This window comes from Aspergillus glaucus (assembly GCF_001890805.1).
Source record: "Aspergillus glaucus CBS 516.65 unplaced genomic scaffold ASPGLscaffold_10, whole genome shotgun sequence".
In the NCBI taxonomy this organism is placed as follows: Eukaryota; Fungi; Ascomycota; class Eurotiomycetes; order Eurotiales; family Aspergillaceae; genus Aspergillus; species Aspergillus glaucus.
The window spans coordinates 898,930-910,888 of NW_019170462.1; the positions used below are offsets into that span (position 1 = coordinate 898,930).

An 11,959-nucleotide genomic window follows, 5' to 3' on the forward strand; every position below is an offset into this window, starting at 1 on the left:
CACCACTCTTAAATAGACCAACCACTCAAGCCACAATGATTACGACATTGTCTTTTTCTACGCTTCCATCTAGTAATTTTCTCCAATCCCCAGAATGTTCTGGAAAGGCGCGAACCGCCATAAGTGCATCCTGCGCGACGCCGAAGCCGGCCGGTACGGCGTCATTGCTGCCATCGCCTACAACATCGAACAAGTCCTAGGTCTTGTCCGGGCTGCCGAGACCGCTCGCTCCTCCCTCATCATCCAATTCTTTCCTTGGGCAATCGAGGTTACCGATGGCCTGCTGGTGCGGACGGCCGCGGACGCCGCCCAACGCGCAAGTGTGCCCATCAGTATCCACCTCGACCATGCGCAGTCGGAAGCTATCATCAAACGGGCGGCTGACCTGCCCTTTGATAGTATCATGGTTGACATGTCGCACTACGAGAAGGAAGTCAACTTGAAGAAGACCCGGGAGCTGGTGCAATATTGCAATGAGCGCCAGAAAGCCACTGAAGCCGAGCCGGGGCGCATTGAAGGAGGTGAGGATGGGGTCATGGATACTGCGGGGCTAGCAGCGTGTATTACAACCGCCGAGGAGATGGATGAGTTTGTTAACACGGGTGTGGATGTGCTGGCCCCGGCGTTTGGGAATGTTCACGGTGAATATGGCCCCCGCGGCGCACAATTGGATTTCGAGAGGTAAGTGTGAGAATGTCTTCTCTTGTCATCCAGATAATCCACTAACAGGGGCATTAATAGATTCGAGAATATTCGCGGCCAGGCGAACGGAAGAGTTCATCTGGCGCTTCACGGTACCAACGGGTTTGCTCCAGAGCTCATGGTGCGTTGCGTGGCTGCTGGAGTGACCAAGATCAATGTGAATCGACTTGTGTTAGATGACTACTACGACCACCTTCGAGCAAACGTGGACAAGATGCCACACACCCAGCTTATTGAGGAGGGCATTCAGAAGGTGGCGGATCTGACCATCAAGTGGATGGATATTTGCGGCTCTGCGGGAAAAGCATGAAGAGCGATGTAAATTATACATAGAGCTAGAATAATGCTTCAGTATTTCGGCAGATAGGTCTTGATCATCGCACCAGGGATTGCTATTCCGGCTCGTAGTGTTCTCTCTTGAATCAATTGACCATGTCCCATTAGAGACCTCCAAGGAAATTGTGAAATTGTTTTCAATTCAAACAAAAGTCCAACTCTACGTCTATTTGATATCAATTACAAACAACGCAAAACCAAGTCACTCGTAATTATTGTAATTTACTATACATGCCTCCATCCGCCAACAATCCCGTGCCATTCACATATCGGCTCATTTCCTCGCACGCTAAGAACACTGCCGGGCCTGCCATATCATCCGGGCTACCGATGCGACCAAGGGGAATGCGCTCTTCAAGGGCAGCCTTCTTGGTAGGATTCTTCATGTCATGGTCCGCCAGCTGGGTGGCAATGGTACCGGGCATCAGCGCATTACATCGGATCTGATCCCTGCCTAATGCAATTGCCATGGACTGCATCATGGACAGAATCGCGGCCTTTGTCGGGGTGTAATGTGTCTGGAAGCCACCACCAAGGAGAGCACTGACGGAAGAAACCCCGATGATTGAACCGCCGTGCCCTTGCTTCACCATCTGGCGAGCAGCGGCTTGGCAGGAATAGAAACTGCCCTTGACGTTGACGTCGACGCTGTGGTCAAGAAGAGATTGCTCGATCCTATGTATATTAGCAATTGGCTCTTTGCGTTGTGGATATAACTGGAGAACTGGTTACTTGAGAAATTCTGCTTGCTTGAACACTCCCGCATTAGCGACAAAAATGTCCAGCTTTCCCCATTGAGACACTGCTTCCTTGATCAGACTGGTACTGGTCTCAGGGGAGGTCACATCGCCGGGGATCTCCAAGATCTTGCCCGCATTTATGCCCTCTTTTTCAATCAACTTGACTTCCTCAAGGAGACTGTGGCGATGAGATTCATCCTGGGGGAGGCCCAAGTGGTTTACAGCGACGTTGCATCCTTGAGAGATATATCCCAAAACAATTGCGCGGCCAATTCCAGTGGTGCCGCCGGTAATGGCGGCGGTTTTGCCTTTGAGCAGATTCCAGGCGGGGAGAGCCATCGTGAATTAAGCTATAGCGACAAAACACGAAATTTGAGTCCGTGATGGAATTGAACAGAGAGAGAGGGGAAGAGAATCGAGATCGAGTTACTTGTTGAGTGGCCGGCCGGGGGATAACAGTCCGGAGATTTTCAGGGCTTACCCCGCGACTGCGTATTTTTTTAACTGAGGAGAACTGTTGTCCATCTCCATTCAACTATCCACAATGGTCTCGGCAATTCCAGAAAGAATATAGGAGAGGGTCTTCCGGTGTCGTCTCGAGGACATGAACATCTTTGCCATTTCGGGCGATCACCGAGTCGAGAGACCGGGGGTGGGTCATGGTGATGATAGATGAGTCGTTTTTTGCTTCTATGCCTTTTATAAAAAAGAAATCATCTCCCATATTGTCAATCGCTTTCTCAGTCAATCATCTGTGTCCGCTTTGCTCGTATCTTTTTTCCATATCATCACAATGGCTTCCTCCGCTGTCTCCCAAGAATCGACTACTCCCCAGACCCAAGTCACCCTTGGAGGCAAGGTTATCGCTAGTATGTAAATTGAATATTCAAAGGTTTCAAAGAATGATAACTAATGTCGCATTGGATAGTTACCGGTGCCAACCGTGGAATTGGCTTGGGTATCGCCGAATGCTGTCTCTCTAACGGCGCTGCCAAGATCTACTCTATTGATATTGGTGAGACCGGAGAGGACTTCATTGCCTTGTCTGAGCGTTATCCCGATCAGCTCTTTGCTGTCAATGCTGATGTGACCAATGAATCAACAATTACTGCTGCAATTGATAATATAATTGAGGAGACCGGTGCTCTGCATGGAATGGTAGTTAACGCCGGACGAACCCACCACAAGGCTGCCCTTGACTTTACCAAGGAGGAGATCGAGAACCTTTTCAATGTAAACCTCTTTGGAGCCTTCTATAGCGCACGTGCTGCTGCTCGTGCATTTATCAGGCTTGGAATCAAGGGATCCATTGTCTTTACAGCATCGATGGCTTCCTACCGACCAAACAAGGCATGCCCTCATCTTTCCTACTTTTCCTTTAAAACCATATTAACCAATTCACTCCAGCGCGTCCCCTCCACTCCCTATGGTGCCTCAAAGGCTGGTATTCGGAATATGACCCACACTTTGGCGATGGAATGGGCACAATACGGCATCCGTGTCAACAGTGTCTCTCCAGGTCTTGTTAATACTGCTATGACATACTGGGTTCCTCAGCAGCCGGACTGGGAGCAGCAACTCAATTACTATGGTGGTTTCCCTCGGTTGGCCGAAGTGCAGGAACTTGGCGGTGCCTATGTGTATCTCCTGAGCAATGCCGCCAGCTACACTACCTCAATTGATATTCCGGTTAACGGTGTCATTGGAAGTGAGTACTTTCAAGCTCTCTTTTTAATAAACAGTACATGCTAACCTGCACAGTCTGCTAATCGAAATGCAATAAATGTGACGGCAACAGTTTCGATTCGTAAATGTGAATGTGATTAGGGTTCCTTGGTTCAGCTAGATTCTTGATACTAGAAATAAATGCCTTTATGTATATTTTCCAAAGATGACCTGCTGCCTTTGTATATGTGATCAATAATATGTGGATCTCGACGTCCCTGGTTGAAGTGTTAAACGCCTCACCCTCTCCTCCATTAACTTAGGTTCGCCTAGATTCAACCTCACCCTTTTCATGTCTCCAGTAAATTTTCTGTCTTTCAAGTCTCTCATGGGCGCTCCAGCGCTTTCAGATTAGAGTGAAGCGCGATAGCCATAAGACAGAGCTCTACGTAGCTCTTAATTTAGTGAGCAAATATACAAGTAACTTGGCTCACTTTGAGCGGCGTATCTTCTACCTTTCGTAATCCAGGTCTACAATATTTCATGATACCAGTCACTGAGCATACCCAAAAGAGAATTCACAATTTGTTAAACGGGCCACAAATCAAAAGAGCTCATTTCCTAATAGCTAGAAACCGTTTCTTCATGCTCAGTGTCAACATTCAACCCCTTTTCGGCTTCGGTGACGCTGTTAACAGGCCGACGAGCAGCGCCGATATCTGGATGCTCTGCTCTGAGTGCCTGGAAGTTTGTCTCAGCTGCCCAGACCCAGGGGGACTTAGCAGCGAAAAGCAGATCCATTTCCTCGAGTGTACGCTGGCTAGACTCAGGGTAGAGAGCCCATACTATTTATTCTATCAGCCAAGGACAGACAGGGGTTTCATGGGTTAAACTCACTAATTGGGATACTAATAAGGTTTACAGCCCCGAACACATGCAGGGTATTCTCACCAATAGCGCCGAAGATATACGGGAGGGCTAGGGTGAGTGATCTGGAATGTGTTAGAAACCTTTATTGTAAACGGGACGAAGAGGGTTTCGAAAAATATAGAACGTACCCATTGCCCAAACTCCAGCCAACCACGCCCCATGCATTTCCCTTGGCTCGAACCTTGAGCGGGAAAATCTCCGCTGGGTAAAGCCATGGAACGGTGAGCCAGGTAGCACCAAAAACGAAGGTATATAAATAGACCATGGAAGTTGCCCCGATTCCCCACGAGTCCATGTTGTTTGAATGGTCCAGTCCACCACGAGCAAGACCTCCCGCGAGGAACATGGCAATTGCTTGCCCTGCGGCTCCCCACCAGAGGGTCCAGCGGCGGCCGATGCGATCAAGGGTAAAGACACAAAGGAGGGATGCGAAGGCGTAGAAGATGTTGTTGAGTCCAGAGATCCACATTGTTTTGTGGGAATCGAAACCGGCAATTTTGAATATTGCTTCAAACACTTTAGAATCTGCGGAGACCGAGTAACAAAGTAGAGACAACTTACTTGGTGCGTACATTGTGACGCCGGCAATCCCTGACCAACTTTGCAGAATCTGCAGCCAGATCACCAACTGCACCCGTCGTGCAATGTGCATATCCTCCCTGCCAATGCCGAAAACCATGTGGAAGTAGGTGATCTTTTCTCCTGATTCGTTTTCAAGCTCGACAATAGCGTCAATTTCCCTCATCTCCAGCATGGCCGCACGTTCGTTCTCAGACCCGCGAAGACGCTTCAGCACATAGAGAGCTTCCTCACGACGGCCCACCACGCATAGCCAACGGGGGGATTCGGGGAAGGCCCAGCATCCGGTCACTAGCAGGAGCAGCATAAAAATTTGGAAGGCAATAGGAAATCGCCATTGGAACTCGGATGTACCATTGTCAATGTAGCTGAGGCCGAATCCCAGCCAGTAAGCAACCACCACACCAAAGATGTTCAATGTGAACTCCATGGCAATAAACTGGCCACGAGACTCGTAGTCGGAAAGCTCGGAGCCATATACCGGAACGGTTGCATTCAGCACTCCAGTGCCGATACCGTTGATTAGACGAGACACAATCATCCACGACGGGTTCATCGCTGTGCACTGGAGCGCGGCGCCGATTATTCCCCAGACGGCACCAAAACCAAGGGACTTGATTCGTCCATAGCGATCACTAACATAACCACCCAGGAAGCATCCGACTAAAGTCCCCAGATAGAAGACTGAAACGATGCCTCCTTGTAAAAGAGTGTTGGTCACAGTCACTGAGCCATTCTCCTTGTATCCTAAACCCATCCGGTTCACGTATGCCTCGGAGTCATTGACTCCGCCCATCATGCCTTGGTCATAGCCTGCGTGGTTCGACAGCACGAGTCAATACAGTAAATATCAGATTGTTGACAGGGGAGATTGGGGTAGGCTGACCAAAAAAGAAGATCGCGAGACCAGCAAGGCCGTTAACAGCTATCAGCAGTGGCTTCTTTTCCAGCCTGCTTGTAATCTTCCAGCTTGCCCGCTCATCATTTATCATTGTGAATATTACGCACACAGAGGAGAGAGTACTTGAGGATGTATTACAACAAAAAACAAGAAGGGATGAATGTGTTTTATTCTTCTTGGTAATTCCTTGAAGAGCGCGGGTCCCTCCTTACTATATTATGCCCTAATACCCCTATACGTCATGCCATGTTGGCCCCGGACTACATCCAGACATGACCCACCTGATATCGAATCTGGGGGTTAATTACCCCGGATCCAAAAACAGGAAGTGCGAAGATTAATTTTAATCCTTCCCTGACTGGAGCCCGGGGAGCACTCGACTCGGGGCACAAGACGCGAAATGGGGGCGGCTTTTTTGTTAATTGGACCTTTTTGGCGGAACATTCCCGGGGTGTTAGACTGAGAGGCACCCTACAGAATAGATCGCTTGCTACTCTAGGGCGGAACACATATGAGGACAAGAAGAACCATTGACATGGAACAAGGACAAATCATCATTGACTCCAGTGTCATACGGGCCCTGAAGCTGGAGGTGATGGAAGAAGAGGACGTACTGAAAATTAAGGGTTGTTATAAAGGGACAAACGAGATCAAGTCATTCAAGCTCACGAGCCGGCCCAATGTCGTTTTTGTAAACAAGGGCAGCTCAATCAAGCCACACAACAAAGGAAATTTTCGATTCATTTTTGAGTGTAAACTTTATCAAAACTTCACCTGCATTACAGGAGGACAAGAGTTTCACAAATTGAGATTAATGGCATGGAAGCGGTACTATAAAAAAATGTTTCTCTAAATGACCAACAGTACGCTCCGAGTTCGCACAATAAGCGCTCCAAGCTGGACATCTGGTTATCCCAGGCACATCTAGTTCAAATCAGAAGTTGGATGTTCTGGAGAAGAGCCTGGGCCCTCCCGAGGCTAGTAAAGCGATTCTCCATGGTGTTCCTCTTCGTCCTTCACGCTGTGTTGACTGCCTGGCTTTTCTGGGAGCGATAAGACAATCACTTGTGGCTCGTAAAAATTGCCAACAATCAAATATACCAAAGTAGCACAGCTGAAGTCCGGAGAGATCCTCGTCGCACTTGGGCCCTCGTCTCGTAGCGGCACCGACACGGGAGCACTGTCATCTCCACTGGCCCCCGCTTAGAACAATTTTGAGAGCCCCACGATTCCTTGTAGCTGGGCATTTAAACCCTCGCCCTAGCGTCATGATCTGGGGAAAGCTTTTATCGGCCTACTGTTTAATCGGCCCTTTGCTCCCGCCCCAGGAAAATCCGGCGCATACGCATCTCGGTGAAACTCCACAAACCGCAAACCGTGCATGCAGCAGCACCTAACCCTCACACCATCATTATGTGCTCTCTTGCAGCCGGTGCAGCTCGCACCTGGGTGTTCGGAAGGCCTTTCTTCCTGTCTCAAAAGCCCTCGGCTCGGACTGTGACCACTCGCGCTACCTCATACACACTCAACACCGACGCGAGGATCCCGGCGCTCGGCTTCGGCACATTCCAAGATCCGGATTCCCAGGAAGAGACTGTCAGTCAGGCCTTGCAAAAAGGCATGCGTCTGATTGATACAGCTCGGGTGTACAATGTTGAAAAGCAGGTTGGAAGGGGAATCAAGACGAGTGGTGTTCCCCGTGAAGACATTTTTGTTAGCACAAAGTTGTGGTGCAATGACTACCACCCTGATGATGTGGAGAGGGCTTTGGATGACTCCCTGAGAGATTTGGACACGCCATATGTTGACCTTTTGTTGATGCACTATCCTTGCACCTTCAAGCGGGGGCCTGACCGATTCCCTCGGAATGCCGAAGGCAGGATGATTCCAGGCGAAACCACTTATGTCGACACGTGGAAAGCAATGGAAAAATTAACCAAAACCAAGGCCAAAGCCATCGGAGTGTCAAATTTCAGCAAGGGCGAAGTTGAGACTTTGCTCCAGGAGACTTCCACAGTCAGTACATCCAGATTATCGCGAAATGAGAAACTAATTGATACTTCAGGTCCCGGCTGTTCACCAAATGGAAACCCACCCCTATTTGCAGCAGACGGAATTCAACAAGTGGCTGCGGACAAAGCAAATTCACGTTATCCAGTTCAGCCCCCTGGGTAACATGAATGACTTCTACCGCCAGACCGGATGGTCCAAGGAGATCGCGCACATGATGCGGGTTATTGACCAGCCAATTCTGAAGGAGATTGGCCAGAAGTATGGCAAGACCCCTGTGCAGGTGGTGCTTGCATGGGGAATCAACAGCGACCGTTCTGTCATCCCAAAAAGTGTTGTTGACTGGCAGATTGAAGAGAACTTGGCGGCTGATTTTGAGCTGCAACCTGAAGATATGGCCTGTATTGCAACTCTGGATGCGAAAGCTCGCTTCAATGACCCCAGCTTGGATTATGAGTGGCGTTTGTACAATGACTTGGAGGGCATTGACGGCACCATGAGAGGGAGGACTCACTAATTGATGTTTCTTTTTTATTTTATGTTTCTTTTCCGAGGGCGTTTGAAGAAAATGTGTAGAGACTATGCAAAAGGCATGTTTTCATCGCCCTGAAGTTCAACATGCTCCATTGAAGGAATTACTCCCAGCTTTGAGTTTAGGGTCGTGCTGCCGTTGGCATACTGCTTCCTCCGAACTTATTGATACTTTCTCAATAGTTTAAACAAGATCGGATGAATCATCATGACAGCTTCACCAGAATCCATTAGCTCCTATATTCTACATGTCTACACAATGGATAATTGAACATAGGGCATCAAGTATCTTTCATGCTTGCCTTCTTTTCTTTTTCTTTTTCCCCCGCTAGGCAGCATTAATGCACATGCATACACATTCAGGGTCTCTTAGGCGACGAGGCTGTGAGCCTCAGCCTGGCCAAGGTAAATATAAATACGAGGTACCGAACCCCTTTTCAGCTCAAAGCCAACCAGACTAATCCTTCTAAATAGTGACCTCGTCGACCATCATCCAGCTCCCACGGGTCAGATCCTCCGCCCCCCAAGTCGAGTGGCTAGCGGCCGCTCTATCTGCGCCGGCGAAGCTTGACGGTGTTTCTGGCATTTTACATCGCGATCCTGGCGGCTCTCGAGCTCCTAAATCAGGTTTCCCATGTCAATCATGGATTCGTGGTATCGTCCCAAAGTCGACATTATCTGTGGACTTATGGTCCCACGGCCAGTGTGTTGAATTACTGCACGTCTATTCTAAGATCTATCTCTAACTCCATCAGTCCTGACTGCTATCATCGCATTCTGGTCGCGTGTCAAATTCCAGGCAAAGCAGAGTGCGCCATGGTCTGCAACGCTTGAAACTCCCACAAAAGCAACGAAAAGCATTCTCCTGGACTACATTTCTCCCAGTCAGCCTGCCACGCTGGTCAAAGCGTTTCGCAACCAGCATTATCTGTTAGCAGCGAGCGTAGTATGTTCGCTATTGTTGAGGTTGCTTGTAACCTTATTCACTGGCCTGATAACACTCTCACAATTCCAAGTTGAGTATGGTACTGTTCCAGTCCAGATATTAGATTTGTTTAGTGCCAACAAGGACCGCCTGAGCTCCGTAGACATGGAACCGCGCACATCCCTCGAAGGAATCATTTTTCACAATGCCAGCTATCCCGAGGGCACCGACAAAGATTTTGCGTTCCCGCGATTCAGCGCACCAGACATCCCACCAGATGCTTCCATCCAGGCCACTATCGATGGCTTTGCAGCAGACTTGGATTGTCAGCCATGCCAGCTCGTCGTGGACAAAGACCGGGCTTGCTTCATGAATTTAGTATCACCGGGCGTTTCATTTATCTCTTCAAATTGTACTATGATCTTCACGAGAGTACATCGACAACAAATGCTGCTGCTCTTGCGGAACAAATTACCGCAATCCCAGCCGAAGAAGCTGTCATCATCATCCTCATCTCTGGTCGCCTTACACAGACGAACGAAAAGGTGGTTTTCGGATATCACCTCCCATGGTATGACTCCTCTCTGATAATGAGGGAAGGAATCACTGTCTCCTGTTCCAATTAAGCCCCGTCCACGATATGTTCAGAGGTTATAATACCGAGCGGCCAGGGTTTGAACCCAACGAGAACGGGAGCCTTATTTTCGGAGAGAAAGGGAATGGAGTGGCTTTAGTGTTGGAGAGGGAGCTTAAGCGGATGACAGTCTCTCATAGTGTCTCTTTTGGGAATGATATTTATGGTGCGACATCTTAGAGGGGAGATTGGGAGATGGATATACAGGTGGAGGAGATTGAGATGTGGCTTGAGGTGTGATGTAGGTTCCTGTTAAAAGAATGTGGGATATGATCCTTGATAATTGGATACAAGCGGACTGCACATTTCATTCACGGCAAATATATCCTAACGGATAAATAAGACGCTATTTCAACCTCGCCTCAACAACGCCCACCGGCACCCCCTTAGCCCTCCACATCTTAACTAATCTCAACCCCGAAACATCAAGAAGCCTCACCCAATCCTTCTCCGTGCGCTCCACGCCCCCAAAAGTCATCATGTTATGGTCCATCCACGCAATGGGCATCGTCGACCCGACCTCCGGGACGATATACTCCGTAATCAAGACTCGGGATTTCTCGCTGTCCATGGACGCAGCGAGGTTCTGGAGAATTTGGCGGGATTCAGGCTCGTCGGGCCAGTCGTGGAGACAACGCCGGACATAGTATACCAGGGCGCCTTTTTTTTTTTTTGTCATATGGTTAGTAAAAATGTGTAAGTTAATAGAAGACAAGAAGAGACTGGAATGGCATACCTTTAACCGGTTGGGGCTTGAAGAAATCATGCGCCATAGCCTCAATCCCATCCTTTTCCATCTCCTTCCCGTTATCCTCAAGCACACCCGCCTGGTCCTGCAAAATAAACCTCCCCTTAAGCTCGGGTGCGCTCTGCTTAATCTGCCGAAGAATATGGCCGCGACCACCACCCACATCAACAACAGTGACCCCGTCGTTACTGGCTAGACTACCCAATTCCTCCACAAAAGGGTAGAGACCAATGGTCACCAGCGCCGAATCCGCTGCCCGCATCGCGTCGTTGAAGCGGGTAAGTCGCTTCGGGGACTCAGATATGTGCTCGAAGATGGTTTTGCCTTCGCAATCATGGACTAGGGAGTAAGGGTTGTGGCGCACGCCGTATTTGTTTTGCCAGGAGTGTTGCTGGAGGAATTCGTGGTTTCGGAGCATGGCGGGGGAGTATTCGTCCATCCTAGAGGGGTGTTATTAGAAAAATGAATAGTGACCATGAATAGACTTACATGAGGTTATACACTGCCGCCATTTGGGGAACCAAGTAGATTTCCGAAAAGGGGGTGTGGGCATATTCCTCTTCGGCGACTTCACGGAATGGTCCCGATGGGGTGACTGCACGCATGAGTCGTACTGGGACGCGTCAGTAGGAGTACCAGAGTATATTTGACGACCTTGCTTTGTCGAATGAATACATACCTATAATATTCTTGTCCACTCCAGTCTTTGCTGCAATTTCTGTAGCCGAAGCGCTCTTCCCTCCAGTCGGAATGGCATGAAAAATGCCAGCCTCAAGCAGCGTTCGGATTGCTCCCATATTGGTCATCTGACTATTTCGTTAATACGTGATGATAGGGGATGGAAATAAGTGAACAAAACACCCACATTCTCGAATTGTCCAAAAAGCATGTCTGCCGGGCCTCGGATGGTGTGCACTAGGCGAGTTGCTTTAACCAGGAGGTCGCCTCTCGCCTCATAGCTGTCGAGACCTGGTGGTTGCTCTTGATATCTTCTGCTAGCAACGATAAGTTGCTCGAGATCTTGCTGAATAGAATCGGTTACAGGTCCGATACTGCCCATTGTGATGGCCGGTGTCGATCAATGACAAGAAAAACTAACCAAGGCGAAGGAAGGGAGTGAAAAAGATTGTTATGGAAGATGTCTGAGAAGTCGATAAAAAAAGATTTGATCCAGGAGCGCCTTAGGGAAGAGACTGGATTTTACATACATGTATTCAGAGACACAATGCCCTCTAGACAGACAGCATGAACAACACCC

At 48.9% G+C, this 11,959-nt stretch overlaps 7 protein-coding genes across 7 annotated transcripts; 4 read left to right on the forward strand and 3 right to left on the reverse strand.

Annotated features, from left to right (window-relative positions):
- Positions 1-23: 23 nt before the first annotated feature.
- Positions 24-1,065, forward strand: ASPGLDRAFT_149821 (class II fructose-bisphosphate aldolase). The gene is made up of 2 exons (XM_022542079.1): positions 24-681; positions 742-1,065. The coding sequence occupies exons 1-2, from the start codon at positions 95-97 to the stop codon at positions 1,010-1,012; spliced, it is 858 nt and encodes a 285-aa protein (XP_022401111.1). The 5' UTR covers positions 24-94; the 3' UTR covers positions 1,013-1,065.
- Positions 1,066-1,206: 141 nt separating this feature from the next.
- ASPGLDRAFT_149823 (SDR family NAD(P)-dependent oxidoreductase) lies at positions 1,207-2,143 on the reverse strand. Its single transcript, XM_022542080.1, has 2 exons — positions 1,771-2,143; positions 1,207-1,713 (listed from the first exon to the last, which is right to left on the reverse strand). Exons 1-2 carry the CDS (start codon positions 2,115-2,117, stop codon positions 1,251-1,253), a joined length of 810 nt encoding a protein of 269 aa, XP_022401112.1. The 5' UTR covers positions 2,118-2,143; the 3' UTR covers positions 1,207-1,250.
- Positions 2,144-2,413: 270 nt separating this feature from the next.
- ASPGLDRAFT_330749 (uncharacterized protein) lies at positions 2,414-3,649 on the forward strand. The gene is made up of 4 exons (XM_022544256.1): positions 2,414-2,647; positions 2,707-3,128; positions 3,186-3,486; positions 3,540-3,649. Exons 1-4 carry the CDS (start codon positions 2,572-2,574, stop codon positions 3,545-3,547), a joined length of 807 nt encoding a protein of 268 aa, XP_022401113.1. The 5' UTR covers positions 2,414-2,571; the 3' UTR covers positions 3,548-3,649.
- Positions 3,650-4,064: 415 nt separating this feature from the next.
- On the reverse strand, positions 4,065-5,944 carry ASPGLDRAFT_125959 (sugar porter family MFS transporter; the record flags this gene model as incomplete). The annotated part of the gene is made up of 5 exons (XM_022540610.1): positions 4,065-4,288; positions 4,341-4,435; positions 4,502-4,880; positions 4,935-5,765; positions 5,839-5,944. The coding sequence occupies 5 exons, from the start codon at positions 5,942-5,944 to the stop codon at positions 4,065-4,067; spliced, it is 1,635 nt and encodes a 544-aa protein (XP_022401114.1).
- Positions 5,945-7,266: 1,322 nt separating this feature from the next.
- On the forward strand, positions 7,267-8,486 carry ASPGLDRAFT_171696 (aldo/keto reductase; the record flags this gene model as incomplete). Its single annotated transcript, XM_022542745.1, has 2 exons — positions 7,267-7,869; positions 7,919-8,486. The coding sequence occupies 2 exons, from the start codon at positions 7,267-7,269 to the stop codon at positions 8,378-8,380; spliced, it is 1,065 nt and encodes a 354-aa protein (XP_022401115.1). The 3' UTR covers positions 8,381-8,486.
- A 551-nt stretch (positions 8,487-9,037) lies between these two features.
- On the forward strand, positions 9,038-9,907 carry ASPGLDRAFT_25860 (DUF3433 domain-containing protein; the record flags this gene model as incomplete). The annotated part of the gene is made up of 2 exons (XM_022543514.1): positions 9,038-9,097; positions 9,194-9,907. The coding sequence occupies 2 exons, from the start codon at positions 9,038-9,040 to the stop codon at positions 9,905-9,907; spliced, it is 774 nt and encodes a 257-aa protein (XP_022401116.1).
- A 78-nt stretch (positions 9,908-9,985) lies between these two features.
- ASPGLDRAFT_149829 (uncharacterized protein) lies at positions 9,986-11,869 on the reverse strand. Its single transcript, XM_022542082.1, has 5 exons — positions 11,567-11,869; positions 11,381-11,507; positions 11,191-11,314; positions 10,690-11,141; positions 9,986-10,613 (listed from the first exon to the last, which is right to left on the reverse strand). The coding sequence occupies exons 1-5, from the start codon at positions 11,759-11,761 to the stop codon at positions 10,300-10,302; spliced, it is 1,212 nt and encodes a 403-aa protein (XP_022401117.1). The 5' UTR covers positions 11,762-11,869; the 3' UTR covers positions 9,986-10,299.
- Between the last annotated feature and the right edge of the window lie 90 nt (positions 11,870-11,959).

Coding starts and splice junctions, on each gene's coding strand:
- ASPGLDRAFT_330749 (XM_022544256.1), top strand. CDS start 2,572: ATGGCTTCCTCCGCTGTCTCCCAAGAATCGACTACTCCCCAGACCCAA. Junction 2,648..2,706: donor TGGAGGCAAGGTTATCGCTA/GTATGTAAATTG, acceptor CGCATTGGATAG/TTACCGGTGCCAACCGTGGA. Junction 3,129..3,185: donor CTTCCTACCGACCAAACAAG/GCATGCCCTCAT, acceptor AATTCACTCCAG/CGCGTCCCCTCCACTCCCTA.
- ASPGLDRAFT_149829 (XM_022542082.1), bottom strand. CDS start 11,761: ATGGGCAGTATCGGACCTGTAACCGATTCTATTCAGCAAGATCTCGAG. Junction 11,315..11,380: donor AGTGGACAAGAATATTATAG/GTATGTATTCAT, acceptor GACGCGTCCCAG/TACGACTCATGCGTGCAGTC. Junction 10,614..10,689: donor CAAGCCCCAACCGGTTAAAG/GTATGCCATTCC, acceptor AAAAAAAAAAAG/GCGCCCTGGTATACTATGTC.
- ASPGLDRAFT_149821 (XM_022542079.1), top strand. CDS start 95: ATGTTCTGGAAAGGCGCGAACCGCCATAAGTGCATCCTGCGCGACGCC. Junction 682..741: donor GCACAATTGGATTTCGAGAG/GTAAGTGTGAGA, acceptor GGGCATTAATAG/ATTCGAGAATATTCGCGGCC.
- ASPGLDRAFT_149823 (XM_022542080.1), bottom strand. CDS start 2,117: ATGGCTCTCCCCGCCTGGAATCTGCTCAAAGGCAAAACCGCCGCCATT. Junction 1,714..1,770: donor AAGCAAGCAGAATTTCTCAA/GTAACCAGTTCT, acceptor TAATATACATAG/GATCGAGCAATCTCTTCTTG.